The sequence below is a fragment of the Phascolarctos cinereus genome, unplaced genomic scaffold (assembly GCF_003287225.1).
Source record: "Phascolarctos cinereus isolate Bilbo 61053 unplaced genomic scaffold, phaCin_HiC Scaffold_5;HRSCAF=322, whole genome shotgun sequence".
NCBI classification, from domain to species: Eukaryota; Metazoa; Chordata; class Mammalia; order Diprotodontia; family Phascolarctidae; genus Phascolarctos; species Phascolarctos cinereus.
In genome coordinates this window covers 200,396,598-200,414,051 of record NW_027555958.1, presented here as the reverse complement: position 1 = coordinate 200,414,051, position 17,454 = coordinate 200,396,598, and the positions used below count along the sequence as shown (strand labels likewise).

General features: G+C 33.6%; 1 protein-coding gene across 1 annotated transcript in view; it reads left to right on the top strand.

The window, feature by feature from the left end:
* ADGRB3 (adhesion G protein-coupled receptor B3) overlaps positions 1-17,454 on the top strand; it is an 888,617-nt gene that overhangs the window by 385,016 nt on the left and 486,147 nt on the right. The window contains exons 7-10 of the mRNA XM_078155299.1: positions 1,774-1,938; positions 3,004-3,168; positions 13,092-13,193; positions 13,603-13,709. Coding sequence (XP_078011425.1) covers positions 1,774-1,938; positions 3,004-3,168; positions 13,092-13,193; positions 13,603-13,709 — 539 coding nt within the window. The remainder of the gene's footprint in view (positions 1-1,773; positions 1,939-3,003; positions 3,169-13,091; positions 13,194-13,602; positions 13,710-17,454) is intronic.

Here is a 17,454-nt window from a genome sequence, read left to right as displayed (position 1 = left end):
TGTATGTGTATACATTTCTGTAAACCAGGATATGTGTAACAGAAGTTTTCTGACTCAATGTATGATGGTTTCATGCTTTTCTCCCACAAAATTAACCTTGTCAATTAATCATTCCACAATTCAAGCCCTTTTTTTCTGATGTTTAGTTTTATGTGAGCATTACCTTTGGTTAATGTTAACTATTACTCAATTCATGAGTTTTACCTTCAAATCAAATGTGTGTGTGCATATATACATATTGATAGAAAGAACTGAATAAAACATTTAATGAATGTAAAACTTTGTACCTTTTCAAATACTATCAGTGGTGTTTTTTAATAGTGTAATGTATCTTTTGTCTTTCCAAGATAAATCACTCTAAAATATAAACATTTCAACAAATAGCTGCACTTCCTTCTACTCACCCATATCTTGCTAAGATCAATTTTCATTTTTCATCAACACGTATAACATAAACCCTCTGACATAGAGTGTTTTGATGAGTAGTGCTATCTTTATAGTGTCTCCATGTCACCCTGATGACTGCAATTCTTCCTTAACACTTTGTGAAATTCCCCCTCACCATCTTATAATTCACCTCAACCTGGGAAGGCTTCCTAATAAGTCCTTGAAATGCTGCTCATTCCATTTCTATTCTTTTTAATTTCTCTGTTAACACTACTCAAATTGAATAACTTTGTATATATGTATATTTGTCTACATATATTCTAGCAACATTTATATTTATATTTCATTCATCCAACTAAATAATATCCACCAGTATGCCAGAGTTCATTTAAAAAAATTTATTAATAGCACGCTTAGTACATAGTACAGTATGTAATAGATAAATGTTGACTTAGCAAAACTTTTTTAAAAGTTCATTTATGATTAAACTTATTGTAATAAAGAAACCGAAACTCTAAGTTGTTTCTTTCCAAATGGTAACCTAAAAGAAGCATTGTGTTCTGCCAAATAGACTGTACAGCTAAAGATTGTATCAGACATTTTTGATAAAATTATTTGTGTAAATCTCATTAACATGATATTATTAAATTATCATTTCATGATGTCTTTTATTTCATAAAGTATTTTTAAAGTGCAGGTAGGTCTATATTAGGCAAGTTTGTTTTTTGATATGCAGGCCCTTTTATTCAAGTCCTGAAAGAAATCATATAAATTCTTCATCTCTTTTGAATTTCATTGTTTTTGCTAGGTTTCATAGTACTTTTTTATAGGTAATTGAATTATAGGTGAATCTTGTTTGCTCATTGATAAGACAGTAAACATGGAATGAATATGCTAGGGAAAGTATAGAAGTGCACTAGAAATTATAGTCATGGTCATTTTATTTGTAATTCTTTTTTAATCTATAGACCTAAAAAACCCCCTTCATATGTATATCTCTAAAATACATAGTGGATAGTACCTAATTACCACTGATTCTTAGTAGGTAGTACCTAAGGACCAGAAAACCTAGGTTCAAATTCGAGACCTACCACTTTCTGGTGTTGTGATGTTTGACAAGCCATTTAATCTCTCTTAGAATCAGTGTCCTTATCTATAAAATGAGAATACTAATACATTCCAACTTCAAAAATTTGTTATAAGGCTTAAATGAAATTAAATACGTGAAAAAAAACTTTGAATAACTTTAAATTTGTTTAAAAGTAAAGCATTATTAATGTGAAGTGCTTTTATTTAGTTCTGTCTTCAAAGAGACTACTTGCATCATGTACTTTGCATCAAAGTTTTCCTTCTTTCTCTATATATCTCTCTTTCTGCTTTCGATAGTTGATGGACAGTGGCAGGAGTGGAGTTCCTGGAGTCATTGTTCAGTGACATGCTCCAATGGCACACAGCAAAGAAGCCGGCAGTGTACTGCAGCTGCCCATGGTGGCTCTGAATGCAGAGGTCCCTGGGCAGAAAGCAGAGAATGTTATAACCCAGACTGTACAGGTAAGACAAGATCACCAGACACAGATCCTGCTACCATGTACAGGTGGCCTCAAATCTTCCCTATGCCACAGTCCTAGCATCTATATCATGAGATTATGAATTTTGTGAGAACATGTTACAAAAATATCCTTGTCACTTAATCAATCAATAAGCATTTCTTAAGTACTATGTGTCAGTAACTGTGATAAGTTCTGGGGATGTAAAGAAAGCAAAAAACATGTCTCATCCCTAAAAGAGTTTAAATTCTAATGTGAGAAACAATATATAGACAAACATGTACATACAAATAATATGTAGTGTAAATAGGTGGTAATCCCAAAGAAAAGGCACTAGTAATGATTGGGACTAAACTCCCTCATGTTTTGTTATAACAAAATTCAGGCTTTTGTAAGTCATGTTATAGGAAAACTGAGCATAAAGTAATTAAAGAATAACAGAAATGATTAGGGTTCTACTTTTCAGTATTTCTTTTGACTAATTTCCTATTAGGAATAACATTAGATATACCTTTAACCATTTTGAGAAAGGTGGCTAAGCATAAATCAATATAAATGTTATAGGTATGACCCAAAGGAGCATTTTGTTTTAAAGTCTATTGACATGAATACATATTTCAATTGTTCAGTGATTCATGATTTAATCAATGTAAATATTCCCTTAACTGACACAGACTACAAACCATGTGTACCTCAAGCGGACAAACTTCATGAGTTGCTATGGAGGAAAAAATATCTACTGCCTGTTTAGCAAGTCTGGTAATACCTCTTTCCAAACCTACCTAGGCTGATTGTTCCCTGACAGCCTTACAGCCTGTCACTGTACCTGGACTTCCAACTCTTTTGGCTTCCTAAGAACTATTAGAGATTGTGTTTATCTTGACACTGCCTTCAAGAACCCAACCAACATTGTGTCCTCACCATGATGAGGCCTCAGAGGAAGACTTTCATGGAAGAGTAGAACTATTTATATTGCTTAAAACAACATGAAAGTATTCCATTCTATTATTGAACTTCCTTATATAGTGTCCAATGAATTTGCTAATGTTTCTTCTGTTACCTGCTCCAGCAAATGGCCAGTGGAATCAATGGGGTCACTGGAGTGGATGTTCCAAGTCATGTGATGGTGGATGGGAAAGGAGAATAAGGATTTGCCAAGGTGCAGCAGTAACAGGACAACAATGTGAAGGAACAGGTGAAGAGGTCAGAAGATGCAGTGAGCAAAGATGCCCTGGTGAGAATTTTCTATGGTTACTATGTTCATATAGAAATTGGAGGGGTAAGGGTACACAATGGAATGGACTGGAAGTGGTAAAAATCAGAATAATAAAATCATAAAAGCAAATCAGTCTTTTTAATCTATCTTTATAAATTTCTTTGATGTACATTTATTTGTATTGATTAATAATAGAAAGTGATTCTTAAACTGAATAGACAACTCACTTTTTAAAATTACTACAAGGTTTTCATTTACTATTCCTTATTTGTTGGTATGTCATAAGATATCTCTGTATTATATTTAGCCTTGTCCAATTTGATAAAATGTGGTATAGGGTATAGTGCTCTATGTGCACTATTCATAATGACTTGATTTTAAACCCAGCCTGAGACACTTAATAGCTATGTAATCTTGAGCAAGACACTTAACGTTGGTCAGACTCAGTTTCTTCATTTGTAAAATGGGGATAATAATAGCACCTACCTCATAGTGTTGCTGTGAGGATAACTAATATTTACAAAGTGCTTTACAAACCTTAAAGTGTTTTATAAATGCTAGCCATTATTACTATTGCTACTTGAAATTATATCAGTAAAGTGAAGTTATTTTAATCTATTTTATTTTTTACTGAAGTCCAAACAAATTTCAGCTTTACACAGTGAAATTTAAGAGTCAAAGAGATAATGAAATATACTTCTTTCTAAAAGAGAGGCAGGATACTTTTATAGGGCAGAATATATATACATTGTCAATTATAATCTTTGTATCAGATGTTTTTGCTTAATTGTTTTTCAAAAAGTAGTTTAGTCTCAGCTGGTTAAATGAGTATGATAAAAAGGAAAAGGCATGAATTAATAGAGGACTATACTTTTAATCAGAATACCTAGCTTCAAATCCCAATTGAAATAGTTATTATTATCTGTGTGATGGCCAAGTCATAAAATACATAACTTCTTTGAGTCTCAGTTTGCTCATTTGTACATTAGAGATAAAACTTATACTTTTAACTCCCAATGTAAGAACAAATGAGAAAATATAGAAAGGGAAGGAAGGAAATAAGCATTTATTAACTGCCTACTATGATTTAGGCACTATGCTAAGTGTTTTACAAATATCTAATTTTAATCATCATGTCAGTCCTAGGAGACAGGTAGTATTATTCCCATTGTACAGTTGAGGAAACTAAAGAATACAGACTTGCCTGTGGTCATATAGCTCATAAGTGACTGAGACCAAATTTGGATTCAGACTTTTGAATCCAGACCTAGCTCTCTATCCACTGTGCCACCTAACTGCTTTATAAACTATAAAGCACTATATAAATGGTAGCTATTATAAGTGGTAGAAGAGAGCACTGTGTAATAGAAAATATTCTGTATTTGGCATCCCCAAGAGTTGAATTTGAATCCCACTTACAAATCCTGTAATGTCATGACCATGAGAAAATTGCTACATAGCTATGAATCTGTTTCTTTTGTACATTTCAACCTCAACTGACTAATTTTAAATATAAAGACAAGAATAATATACACAAGGTTGTTTTCAGGATCAAATGAGAAAATTTGAGAAGAAACCAAAAGACCTGAGAAGAATGTCATCATTATGATATCATAAATTTGTCTTAACAACCATAAGTACTTAATTCAATTATAAGTTAAGAATAGAATAATCACAAAGTCCTACACAGATTTTCATTCTAGAGAAGAGGCTGAAGATTTTTTAGAGAAGAGACCATTTCTTACCACTAATGAAATTCCTTTAATTGTCCATGAAAGGATTAGTGATAGAGTGGGAACACATCTATGTAAGTGAGAAGAAAGAAGTAAGCAAGTAGGATAAGAAGTAAATAATTTAATTCTTTGATATAGTTATGGCAGCCAAAAATTCTATGATCATTCTGAAGTTTATGATGTGAAATAAGTTTCTGAGTGTGATAAAATGGAAGAAAGCACTGAGATTTAAGAAAGCTGGTTTCTAGTCTACACCCTGCCACTAACCTGCTATCTCTGGTGATTAATTTCAACTTGCCCCATGTACCTCACTACCTATCTCTATAAAATGCAAGAGTTGGACTAGATGCTGTCCTTAAGATTGCTTTCAGCGCTTATACTCTGCCTCATAATTCTGAGGGCACTGACCTCTGGTTGTAAGCCAATGTATTCACTAATTTAGAAACCTCCAGGTCTCAAATTATATAAATTGGTATCAATCCTGTGTGATGTATGAAAAGTTTGGGACTTAGCTTCTTAGTAATTAATCATCATATTAATTATGCTAGAGAGTACTTAATAAAAGCATGGTCATTTGGCTGTCTCTTCTAAACCAAAGACCCCACATAGAATCCACTCAGTGCTCACATGCCCTTGGAAGAGTTGGTGTTCCTGAGACTGGAAATAAACTATGATTGGTTAACAAGTAATAAGAGAATGAATATTATAATGAGAAGTGAGTTTATTCTAATGAGGGTCTGGGGGATGTGACTCTAATCTCTCAGGCTTGGTCAAAGAATCTTATCTAGACCCATACCACCCATCCTGGGTAATATAGACAAAAGGAGAATCCGCTTCTACCCAGACCTGTCTGACTAAAACACAATGGGTTTTAGAATTTCTTTACCTTTTGATCAGATCTAAGTTTTCCTGATTTCACCCAAGATTTCATTTCATTATCAGACCTGCACTTCAAAGGTTGTATGAATAACCTATAGGGTTTTTCTGAATGGGGAAATAAAAAAGGAGAATATCCTCAGTCCTAATTCAATAATTGGTTATTAATATGAGAGAAATAAAAATTTCTCTCACTTGATAACTTTTATTCTCAAAGAACCTCACATTCTACTAGAGACTCTAATAGAACTTACATGAAGGAGTCAGTACTTAATACTTCTCTACTTTTGTAGGTTTCCTAAAGTATAGCAACTTGCTTCCATATACAGAGTATTTTAAAAGGGATTAAAGATGAACTGTTAGCTCCTTGGGGGCTAAAGGTGTTAGATTTTTGTGTTGGTATCCCCAGCACTTAGCATAGTGCCTGGCACATACTTTTAGACTGTATAACTGACTGGTTTAAAAAGTCAAAAATGTTTTTTTGTGAAGATATTAGAAAAGAAACAGCGTGTTTGTTCAAAATAGGAACAAACTCCTAGTAAGAATTGAAATTAACCTTTTTCCTAGGCGATATCAAATCTTAGTTATGAAAAATACTATGCTTGCAATGCTTTGCTGAGGACACATACAGAATGAGGCACAATACAGAATGTTACTTTGTTCCCTGTCTGAATGAAAAAAAGCACATCTAGACATTTATTTTGTCTTATAAGAATTTTCATTAGAACTATAGATATGATTAAATGTGAATCTTTTGATATTTGAAGCTATCTGAGCCAATCCCTCAATATTCAGAGGTTTCTTTAGATTGTCTTTTGAAACTGCATTCATAGCCACAGCAGTAAAATGGTGCTGCTGAAAACAGATTTTCCAAGATTGCCACCTGCTGTTAGTAAAATATTTTACAAATTTATTTACAGGGAAAATGTTCTCAAGGCATCATTGCTCCTTAGATTTGTTTAAAAGCTTACATCATTTAAGGCAAACAGTACCAATAAGAAGCCTTGAGAAATACAATTTACAATTCCATTCATTTGTATCTTTGAGGTGCTAACCTTGACATTTTCTTTCTTTCTGATTTCTAAATCCAGTTATAGAAAAACAACCACAAATCACTTTCAAGCATGCAAATAACTTGTTTTCACAATTAAACTGCATTATATATTTCTATAAGTAATATGTAAAAGAGATCCAGTTACCATGAATCTGGAAGTATGATGCCCTGGGTAATTTCTTTTGAAAGTATCCCAAATGTGCTCATTTCTATAGGCAGGAATCTGAGACAGGGATCAAAAGAAATATGTGATAGTTCATAATAAATGTGCATCTGAGGAAGAGAAGAGGTATTGATGCTAAATTAAGGACAATTTTCCTGTTTTAGTTCCTTGTTTGTGTGGCAATGGAATTGGAGTAGAAAGCATGGGATATAGGAGTGGAATGCATATCCTGTTCTTAATTTTCAGTGATAATGGCAATAAAGTTTCTTCTTAACAATATAGACTTTGCAAAGAACAAATTATTTCCAAAACATGCATGATTTGCACACTTGACTATAATGGTTGCCCATTTACCTTTACATGGTCAATAATTTTTTTTTTGTAGTGCTGAGTATATGGTTTTAAAAGATAACATTTTATTCCAAAATTAGATTCAAAGGATTTAAATGGAGAAAAATTACTAAGCTCCACAAATGAATTTATAAGGCATTTTCTGTTTTTTTAAACCACTAACAAAATTTAATATTTTTAAAGGAACATGTTTTGCTTGTTTTATTTTTAGTACTATGTTATGTTCCTTAGTAATTTTTCCCTATTAAAAACTACTACAAGTTTCATTATTGTATTTGTATTTATGCCTCACTTGTTTTGGATACAAAATAAATCCATCAAGTGTGCTAAGAAGTGTTCCATTTTTAATAATAAAGAAACACAATATGCACATAGCTTTGGCTTGATAATTAATCCAACTGGTTATAAAGCATCTTTTTTTTTTCTATTCCTCACATGCACATTTGCCATAAAGTGCTACATTCTGCTTTTTGATCTCCAACTCTGATTCCTGTTGATAGAAATGAGCACATTTAGGATACATACTTGCAGATTTGTGGGAATTATATCTCTTGTTATATATTATTTACAGAAATATATAATTCAGTCTAATTGTGACATTATTTACATGCCTGAAAGTGATTTGTGGTTGTTTTTCCATAGCTTGATTTGGAAATTGGAGGAAAAAGTCACAGTTAGCACCTCAAAGAAACAAATGAATGGTGTGATGATTGTATTTTTTTAATGGTATACTGCAAAAGATCTAATATAACCTCTGTTCTTGACTCTTTTCTCATCTCTTTCCTTTCTATCTTGGCGATCTCAGCATGGTGTAAGAAAGAAGGTTGGATTTGGAAGTAGAACAATTCCTGGTTCAAATCCCAACTGTCACTTGCCTCTGTGATCTTAAGCAAATTTTTTTGAGGCAATCAGAGTTAAGTGCCCAAGGGTCACACAGCTAGTAAGTGTCTGAGGCTACATTTGAACTCACATCTTCCTGACTCCAGGGATGGTGCTCTAACTGCTGTGCCACTTAGCTCCCCCCAATCTTTCAAACTCTCTATCAAGTTTCTCATCTCTAAAATGAGGAAGTGGACTGGGTAACCTTTAAGTTCACTTCTATCTATAGATTTATGGTCCTATAATCTACTCCCATGGGCTAAATTACTATCTTTATATAGGTGATGCCTATATGTGTGTGCATATACAAGTATGTGTTAAGCTCCTACTATGTGTTCAGACTCTGTTCTAGGCCCTTAAAATACAGTATCTTGTAAGTCCCACATCTCTTTCCTCCAAATATTTTGACAAGCAACACCCTATACCTGAAATACATGTCCTACTCTTGATCTCTGCCTCTTAGTCTTCTTTTCTTCTTTCAAGATTCAGATCATGTGTGAGTGCCTCTGAGATGTCTTCCTTGTCCATCCTTCCCAATCTTAAATGCTTTCAGTCCCTTCAAATTATCTTATATGCACATTTATGTACATGTTGTATTCCCCAATGTACATTTTCTGTAGTCTTTAACTGTGAACATTTTGTCTTTATATGTCCAGAGTCTAGCATAGTGCTTACATATAGTGAGCACTTAACATCCTTTTTTAAAAATTTTTTTTACTTAATGTATCTTGAAGTGAAATGAATAAATGTAAAGTACTTAAGATGATACAATAAACAAAGAAGTTGATAAGAAAGAAATTTCTGCCCCATTTCCCAGCCCAACTTCACTGTTGAGAGTTCTAGGAATTTTTTTTTGTCTTTTTTACTAGGCAATGGGGTTAAGTAACTTGCCAAGGGTCAAACAGCTCATAAGTGTCAAATGTCTGAGGCTGGATTTGAACTCAGGTCCTCCTGACTCCAGGGCCAGTGCTCCATCCACTGTGCCACCTAACTGCCCTGGTTCTAGTAATTTTTAACAAAAAGTTTGGAATGTCTTATTTTTTTTTATTTCTACTTGCTTTTTTCAAATTTCTGTAGTTGGTTCAGTTACTTATTAATTTTTTAATAGAAATAAACTCTGAGGTACAGGGTAGTGCCTTATTTTATATGAGGGAGGGAAGGAGGGAGGGAGAGAGAGAGAGAGAGAGAGAGAGAGAGACAGAGAGAGACAGAGAGAGACAGAGAGAGACAGAGAGACAGAGAAATTATAAACCCCTTGGGAACAGCGTAGTGCCTTATTTATTTATTTATGTGTCTACCCCTAGGCTTGAAGTCAGGAGAACTCATCTTCCTAAGTTCAAATCTAAACTCAGATACTTACTATGTGAACCTGGACAACTCATTTCACTCTGTTTGCCTGTTTCCTCATCTGTAAAACAAGCTGAGAAGGAAATGGCAAACCACTAAGTATCTTTGATGAGAAAACCCCAAATAGGGTCAAGAAGAGTTAGACATGACTGAACAGCCACCGTGGTCTCACAAAGAGTACTTGCAGGAGTTGGTAACCCAGGCATCTTCTAACACCAGTTCCTATTATCTTTTTACTATGCCTTATTGCTCTGGTCTTTCTTCAAAATAATTCTGACCATTCATGTGTGAAAATAGGGAAGTCAGTTATAAACACAGACACAGGCAAAGAATTCAGTGATAAGAGCAGTTAGTAGGCAGATATAGTATTGATGGAATTCATTTTAAATTGTCCACAAGTTTTTGCCAAGTCACCTCACATGCACACTGAAAAGTGGAATAATAAATCATAACTCTAGGATACCCCACAAGAGAGAGACCATCTGTTGGATTAACAAATATCCGATCAATGTCCATTTCTGAGTAAGAAAAAAACAATTAGACCTTCCTGTCTACTCTTCCTAATTAAATCAACCAAATTTTATGGTCATCAGTTAGGAAGAATCACAGACAGTTCATCAGGCATCAGTCTGGGTGCCCATATTTGCTGACTTTTGCTCATTGTTTATATCCGTTGCCATGGGGATAATTATTAATGTGAATTGGTGTCCCAGACTGCTCAAGTGCTGAAACTTTGAGAGAACTCTCAAAGCTTCAGCCCCCTGGCCCTGACTTTTAAGCCTAGATTGAAGGGCAGCTTGTTATTTACAGGCTAATAGTATCCTACCACATGTAATTTGACATCATTGGATGCCATAATGCTTGGACTAAAATCACAACACAAGACAGTCACCTTTTCTCCATTGCTTAATCTTCGTTATTTTTCTGTCTTGGATGGCTTATTATATTAACAACAGATCATTTAAAATGACATTAGTCTAGGCTACCATTTAAAAATTATAGTTGTTTTTGAGTATTTTACATTGTCATGTAGAATAGAGATTAGAATTATTTTCATGGGACCTATAGGGCAGAAAGTTAAAAATAAAAAGATAAACGATAACAAGGGACTAATTTAGTTTTGAGGTTAAAAAAAAAACATAAAACTTCCTAAGAATTAGAATTATATAAAAATGGAGTAGGCTGCTTCCAGAGGTTGTGGTTTACCCTTTACTGAATATCTATAAGCAAAGTTTTAGTTTTCATTTGTCAGATATGTTGTTTAGATTTTTGTTGAAGGCAACATGGTCCAATAGTAAGAGTCCCATATTTAGAATTAATAGAACTAAGTTCAATTTCTGGCTCAGCTATTGGGTGCCTTTGTTTCCTTGGATAGTAACTTACCCTCTTTGACATCTGTTTCCTCATCTAGAGAATGAAGAGGTTGAAATAGAGGACTTCGGGTATCCTCTAGACCTAAGTCTGTGATTCTATGACTAGTTGACCTTTTAAGTCCATTCTATTTCTGAGATTTTTTTTTTTTGGTGCTGTGACATGCAGATATTGGTAATCAGAGGCTCATTGAACACAATGTTTATGTCTGATAAGAAATATTATTTAATCTACACATTGGAGATTTATTTTGTACTAAATTATCACAGAGTATTTTAAGGGCATATTTTATTCTTTTTAAATCAACAATAGAATCTTGCATTTTCTTCACTTTTCTGTTTCTTATGGGACTGAGAAGATGTGGTCTATTGCTTAGTATACTTTCTCATCTTTTCATCAATGATATCCTGTCATTTATGTATAATAATAGCTAAAATTCATATAATACCTACTATATAACAAGGGGTGGGGCCACATATGGCCCTCTAGGTCCTCAGCTGTGGCCCTTTGAATCCAAACTTCACAGAAAAAATTCCCTTAATAAAAGTATTTGTTCTGTAAAACTTGGACTCAGTGAAAAGGCTGCACCCAAGGATCTAGAAGGCCACATGTGGACTCAAGGCTACAGGTGCCCCACCCCTATACCAAGCACTGTACTAAGCACTTCATAAATATCATCTCTTTTCATTTGCTCAAAAATGCTGTGAGGAAGGTGATATTATCTTAATTCTATACATGAAGAAAATGAGGCAAACAGAGGTTATGTGACATGTACAGAGCCTCACAGCTAGTAAGTGTCTGAGGCTAGATTTGAATTTAGGTCTTCCTGACTCCAGTACCAGGGCTGGATGCTTTTGTCTGGAACACTTTTATAAAGATTTTATAGAAATGAAAAAGTAAGCACGTGTGCTGGTAATTACTGCAGAGCTACAGCTGGAAAATGGAGAGTTAACTCCACATCTGGTTTCATTGACAGTAAGAATATCAAAACTGATATGTTTCAATTCTTCCAATAACATATGAACTCATTCACTATGATAAGTATTTTGCAAAATCTAAAGTGTTATGTAAGCATTAGCTATTATTCTTCAATTGAGTATCTCTTTGAGTGACTGAAACATGGCTGGACTCCTTTTTCCAAACTATATCCAAGACACCAGCTATTCCCAATTGTAGAAGCAGAAGCCTTGTCCAAGTACAAATGATAGCTATCTCATCTCTTTCTTTCTCTCTCTCAAAAATATTTTAGCATTCATTTTTAAAAATTTTCAATTGCAAATTCTCTTCCTCCCTCAAGCCCCTATGCCAGCCATTGAGAAAGGAAGCAACATTATACCCTTTGTGCGTGTAAAATCAAAATTATTTTTGCTATTCTGTGCTTATTTCAAATAAATATTTATTCAAGTTTTTATGGTCTCCAAATGTTAATTGAGTTACAATCTAGTAATTTCAGAGAGTTAAAAAATTTAAATACATATCATATGAAAAGATGGCAGAGAAAGTCTACATGGATTAAATTATTTCTGTCATAGTTTTTTTTTAATTTGTTGCTTCCCATTAACAAAATTAACACTATGAAAATGTTATTGTGGAAATGTGAAATAACTTTGCCTCAAATTCATTAATAATGATAGATCAAATAATCTTACACATTATAAAACAGCATACCATATTTTACATAATAAAATATCATCTCTTTATGATTAATTTAAACAAAACAAGAATATAAAATGCACTGTGTCTCTTAAGGACTTTTTATGGTTGCTATTTCTGTGCATGATCTAAAAATTGTTATCAATTAATCAGGAGTCCTTATATTGAGTAATCTATCAAAACCATTAAAACATTGTAATCATTTTTGTTTGGTTATGTGCCTACAAGTCCATTTTTCACAGCCAGAGAAAAATCATTTATATCTAAAGTAGTAAAATGTTCATTAGTGGCTGCAAAGACATTGGTGTGTATCGGCAATGTGTTATGAAATGAAATCCAGACAGCAGAATTATTTTTAAACAAAGATATCTCTCATAAATAGTAGAATTAAGAAAAAAGAAAGAATATGAATGATTTCTACGGTTACAGAGGTTGTATGTAAGGATTAATTATTGTCACTTAAGAAAATAAGTATTTTGTCTCAGTATTTAGCTTCCTCTGTTTTAAATCACAGCACCTTATGAAATATGCCCAGAGGACAATCTAATGTCGATGGTGTGGAAAAGGACTCCAGCAGGAGATATGGCATTCAACCGATGTCCTCTGAATGCCACAGGTACAGTAGGAAAAAAATCAATTCAAATCACCATTAATGATAAGAATAAGAAAGCTCTTCTTCCTGTTTATACCATCCTCCTTTCTTTCTCCTTTCTTCCTTACCTGTGAATAAGATTTTCTAATAGCTAACCAGAAGTGGCAAATGGCATACTTAATGGACTTCATGAATTGATTTATTTTAAACTAAACCTATGAGCTAATGAGATGACCCAGAAAATTTTGCTAAAACCATTAGAGTGCTTTCAATGTAAGAAGTGTGCATTAGGGAAAAGCAAAATAGTACTATAAGTTGATATGCAAGATTTAAAAAAGAAAAAAGAAACTACTTCTTGTCTGCATTGCGTTTATTTTGATGCTTTCCAGCATCTCTGTTAAAAAGATTTTTCTCTGTTCTTTGTGACTTGCAGGCACCACTAGCAGACGCTGCTCTCTCGGTCTTCATGGAGTGGCCTTCTGGGAACAGCCAAGCTTTGCAAGATGCATATCAAATGAATACAGACACTTGCAGCATTCAGTAGGTGCAAAGCCAGCTTTAGTACTTGCTCTGTTTATTCTTCGCTAATGATCTGTGTGTGAGAATTTAACCTTCTGCTGTGGAATCAAATCAGAAAAATGTCTCTGATGAAAAATGCCTTTGAGAAAAAAAATACGATGACAGAATATTTGGGGTTTTTTTGTTTTTAAAAATCCATGCTAAATCTCTTTGTTCCTATGGTTTTTGTTGTTGTTTATTCTGCTATTTAAATGAAAGAATTTCCTATCTAACATAATGAAAAGGATTTTTTAAAATTTGGTTCAACTTCAAAGAAGAGAAAAATCACATGTTTTGGCTGATAAAATAATTTTTTTTCAGTAGAAAATGAGACGCTGTTGCTTCCAGCCACCCTGGGTAATTTCATGACACTTTAAATTCTTTAATCATTCACTAGCACAGAAATGATGATAGAGGTGCATCTTTTAGATACCAAATTTCTCATTGCAGTGTAAGACTGAAACATGTGCAAATGACTAACCTGCAATGTTACTGCACCAGATTACTAAGAAAATTAATTACTCATGAAAGATTACGTAGGCCAAATGTTCCAAAGATAGCCTCTCTTTTCCCACACACCATTGAATTATTCATAGAGTGTGATGCATGAATATTTTGAAGACAATTAAATTATGCTTGACATTTTACAAGCAGAACTCAGTATCCTTACCTGGGTTGGCTGTACATCAGTAGGAGCTTCCTTCTACTAAGCATTGTGGTAAGAAAGGAAGAATTAGAAAGTGGTTCAACCTTGATTTTGAACATTTTTGAACATTGACAACAAGGCATTTTAGTTTAAATTGTTTCAGGTTGATTACACTTAATTTGTATTTTTTTTTACTTTCTTGCTGTCATATGCATGCACATGTAAAACACGACTAAAGACCAAATCTTGACTAATGTGTGTTTATGCTTTCATTCTGAAAGCTAGTTATTTAAGCAAACACATATTACTTGGTTAGAGTTGAGTATGAGAAATGTTGGTTGAACTTGGCTTTGTAGAATGAAATTCAGCATTCAGTAAAATTTAAAGAGTTCCATTTGTCAATTGCAATTAATATATGAGGAGACGGCTTTCAGAATTAAACTATAAGGAGGATGATTTCTTAATTTGCTAGTGTCTTTCATGATGGAAATCTTCAAATAGCTCATCTACTTCCATTACTTTAATTACAGCCTCTCTAGAAATAATTCTCCAATCTTTTACTCCACACTTTTACTTCCCACTGAAGTTCTATCCTTATGTTTTCAATTTTTGGCTGAATATCTCCACGTAGGAGCTAGTAGCTGAAATTCAATAAATGCAAAACTGAATTTCTCATCTTGATCCCCAGTCCTTCTTCCCCTAATTTTTCTATAGTGAAACCCAGACCAATAACCTTAGTTTAATATTTGATTCTCCCTTATTCCTTATCCTCATATTCAATCAATTTTCAAGTCTCCTCAATACTTGCTCTACACAATCCATTCAGTGATTTTTACTCCTGGTAAAACTACCCAAATTTATGTCCTCATTGCTTCTCTTCTAAATCATTATAATAGGATGTTGTCAAGATGGTTGCTATCCAGAGGTCTGTCAGTTCAGAGACACAAAGCCCCAATATCCAGGCCATTCAAAAAGACTGTTGGTGCCATATTTTTACCTTCTAATATATATGTAAACAACATTTTTGTTTTGTTTCCTTCTGTTTATGTAGAGTATCTCAGTAGTTCTCACACTGGTCTTCCTCAGTCTATCACTCATCTATCCAAAGCATATTTCACCCCTTGCCCAAATAATCATCTCAATATAAAGCTGTGGTGATATGATTCCTGCTTGAAAACCTTCAGTGGATTGGCTGTGGAACAAAATTTAAATTGCTTATTCTAGTATTTAAGAAGATGCAAAAGGACCTTGAAGGAAAGAAGGAAGGGAGATGAGCATTGTTTGAAACTTATGGTCATCAGATTTGGTTCAAAGAGGGAATAACATAATCAGTTAGGTATAGAAATATAACTTACCCTATAGGAAGTAGGAGGGGAAAGGGGAAAGAAAAGGGAGGTGGGATAGAAGGGAGGGAAGAAGCAGTAAGGGCAAAGGGGAAGAAAAGGGAAGGGGATGGAGAGAAAGACACACATAGTAATCATAACTGTGAATGTGAATGGGATGAACTCTCCCATAAAATAGAAGCAGATAGCAGAGTGGATTAAGAACCATGATCCTACAACATATTTTTATAAGAAACACATTTGAAGCAGAGGAATACACACAGAGTAAAGGTAAAAGGCTGGAGCAGATTATATTATGCCTCAGCTGAAGTTTAAAAAAAAAAAGCAGGGATAGCAATCCTGATCTCAGACAAAGCAAAAGCAAAAATAGATCTAATTAAAAGAGACATTGAAGGAAACTACATCCTACTAAAAGGTACCATAAACAATGAAGTAATATCATTGCTAAACATGTATGCAGCAAGTGGTATAACATCCAAATTCTTAAATGAGAAGTTAAGGGACATACAGGAAGAAACAGAAGCAAAACTATACTAGTGGGGGACCTCAACCTCTCCCTTTTAAAACTAGATAAATCTAACCACAAAATAAATAAAGAAATTAAGGAGATCAGTAGAATTTTAGAAAAGTTAAATATGGTTGACCTCTGGAGTAAACTGAATGGGGACAGAAAGGAATACACCTTTATTCTGGGCAATACCTGGCACCTACACAAAATTTGACCATATACTAGGGCATAAAAATCTCAGAATCCAATGCAGAAAGGCAAAAATATTAAATGGATCCTTTTCAGATCATGATGCAATAAAAATTACATGTAATAAAGGGCCATGGAAGGATAGACTAGGGGCAGCTAGGTGGTGCAGTGGATAGAGAACTGGCCCTAAAGTCAGGAGGACCTGAGTTCAAATCTGGCCTCAGACCAAATATTTGACACTTACTAGCTGTGTGACCCTGGGCAATCCCAACTGTCTAAAAAAAAAGATAGAATAAAAATTAATCTAATCCTAAAGAATAAGTGAGTCAAACAACAAATCATATAAACAGTCAATAACTTCATCCAAGAGGATGACAATAATAAAACAACACATCAAAACTTATTGGATGTAGGGCTTAGGGGAAGTTTTATATCTCTAAATGCTTACCTGAATAAAACAGAGAAAAGAGATCAATAAATTAGGCATGCAACTAAAAAACTTATAAAAAGAACAAATTAAAAATTCCCAATTAAATACTAATTTAAAAATTCTGAAAATGAAAGGAGAGATTAATAAAATTGAAATTAAGAAAACTATCGAACTAGTAAGTAAAACTAAGAGCTGTTTTTATGAAAAAAAAGCAATAAAATAGATAAACCTTTGGTTAATTTGATTTAAAAAAAGAAAGAAGAAAACAAAATTATCACCATCAAAAATGAAAAGGGTGAGTTCACCACCAATGAAGGGTAAATCAAAACAGTAATTAGGAGCTATTTTGCCCAACCATATGCCAATAAATTTAACAGTCTTGGTGAAATATATGAATATTTACAAAACTATAAATTGCCCAAATTAACAGAAGGGGAAATAAATTACTTAAACAGCCCAATTTCAGAAAAAGGAATTGAACAAATCATTAATGAACTTCCCAAGAAAAAATCACCAGGGCCAGATGAATTTATAGGTGAATTCTATTAAACATTTAAAGAACAACTAATTCCAATATTACATAAACTACTTGGGAAAATGGGTGAAGAAGG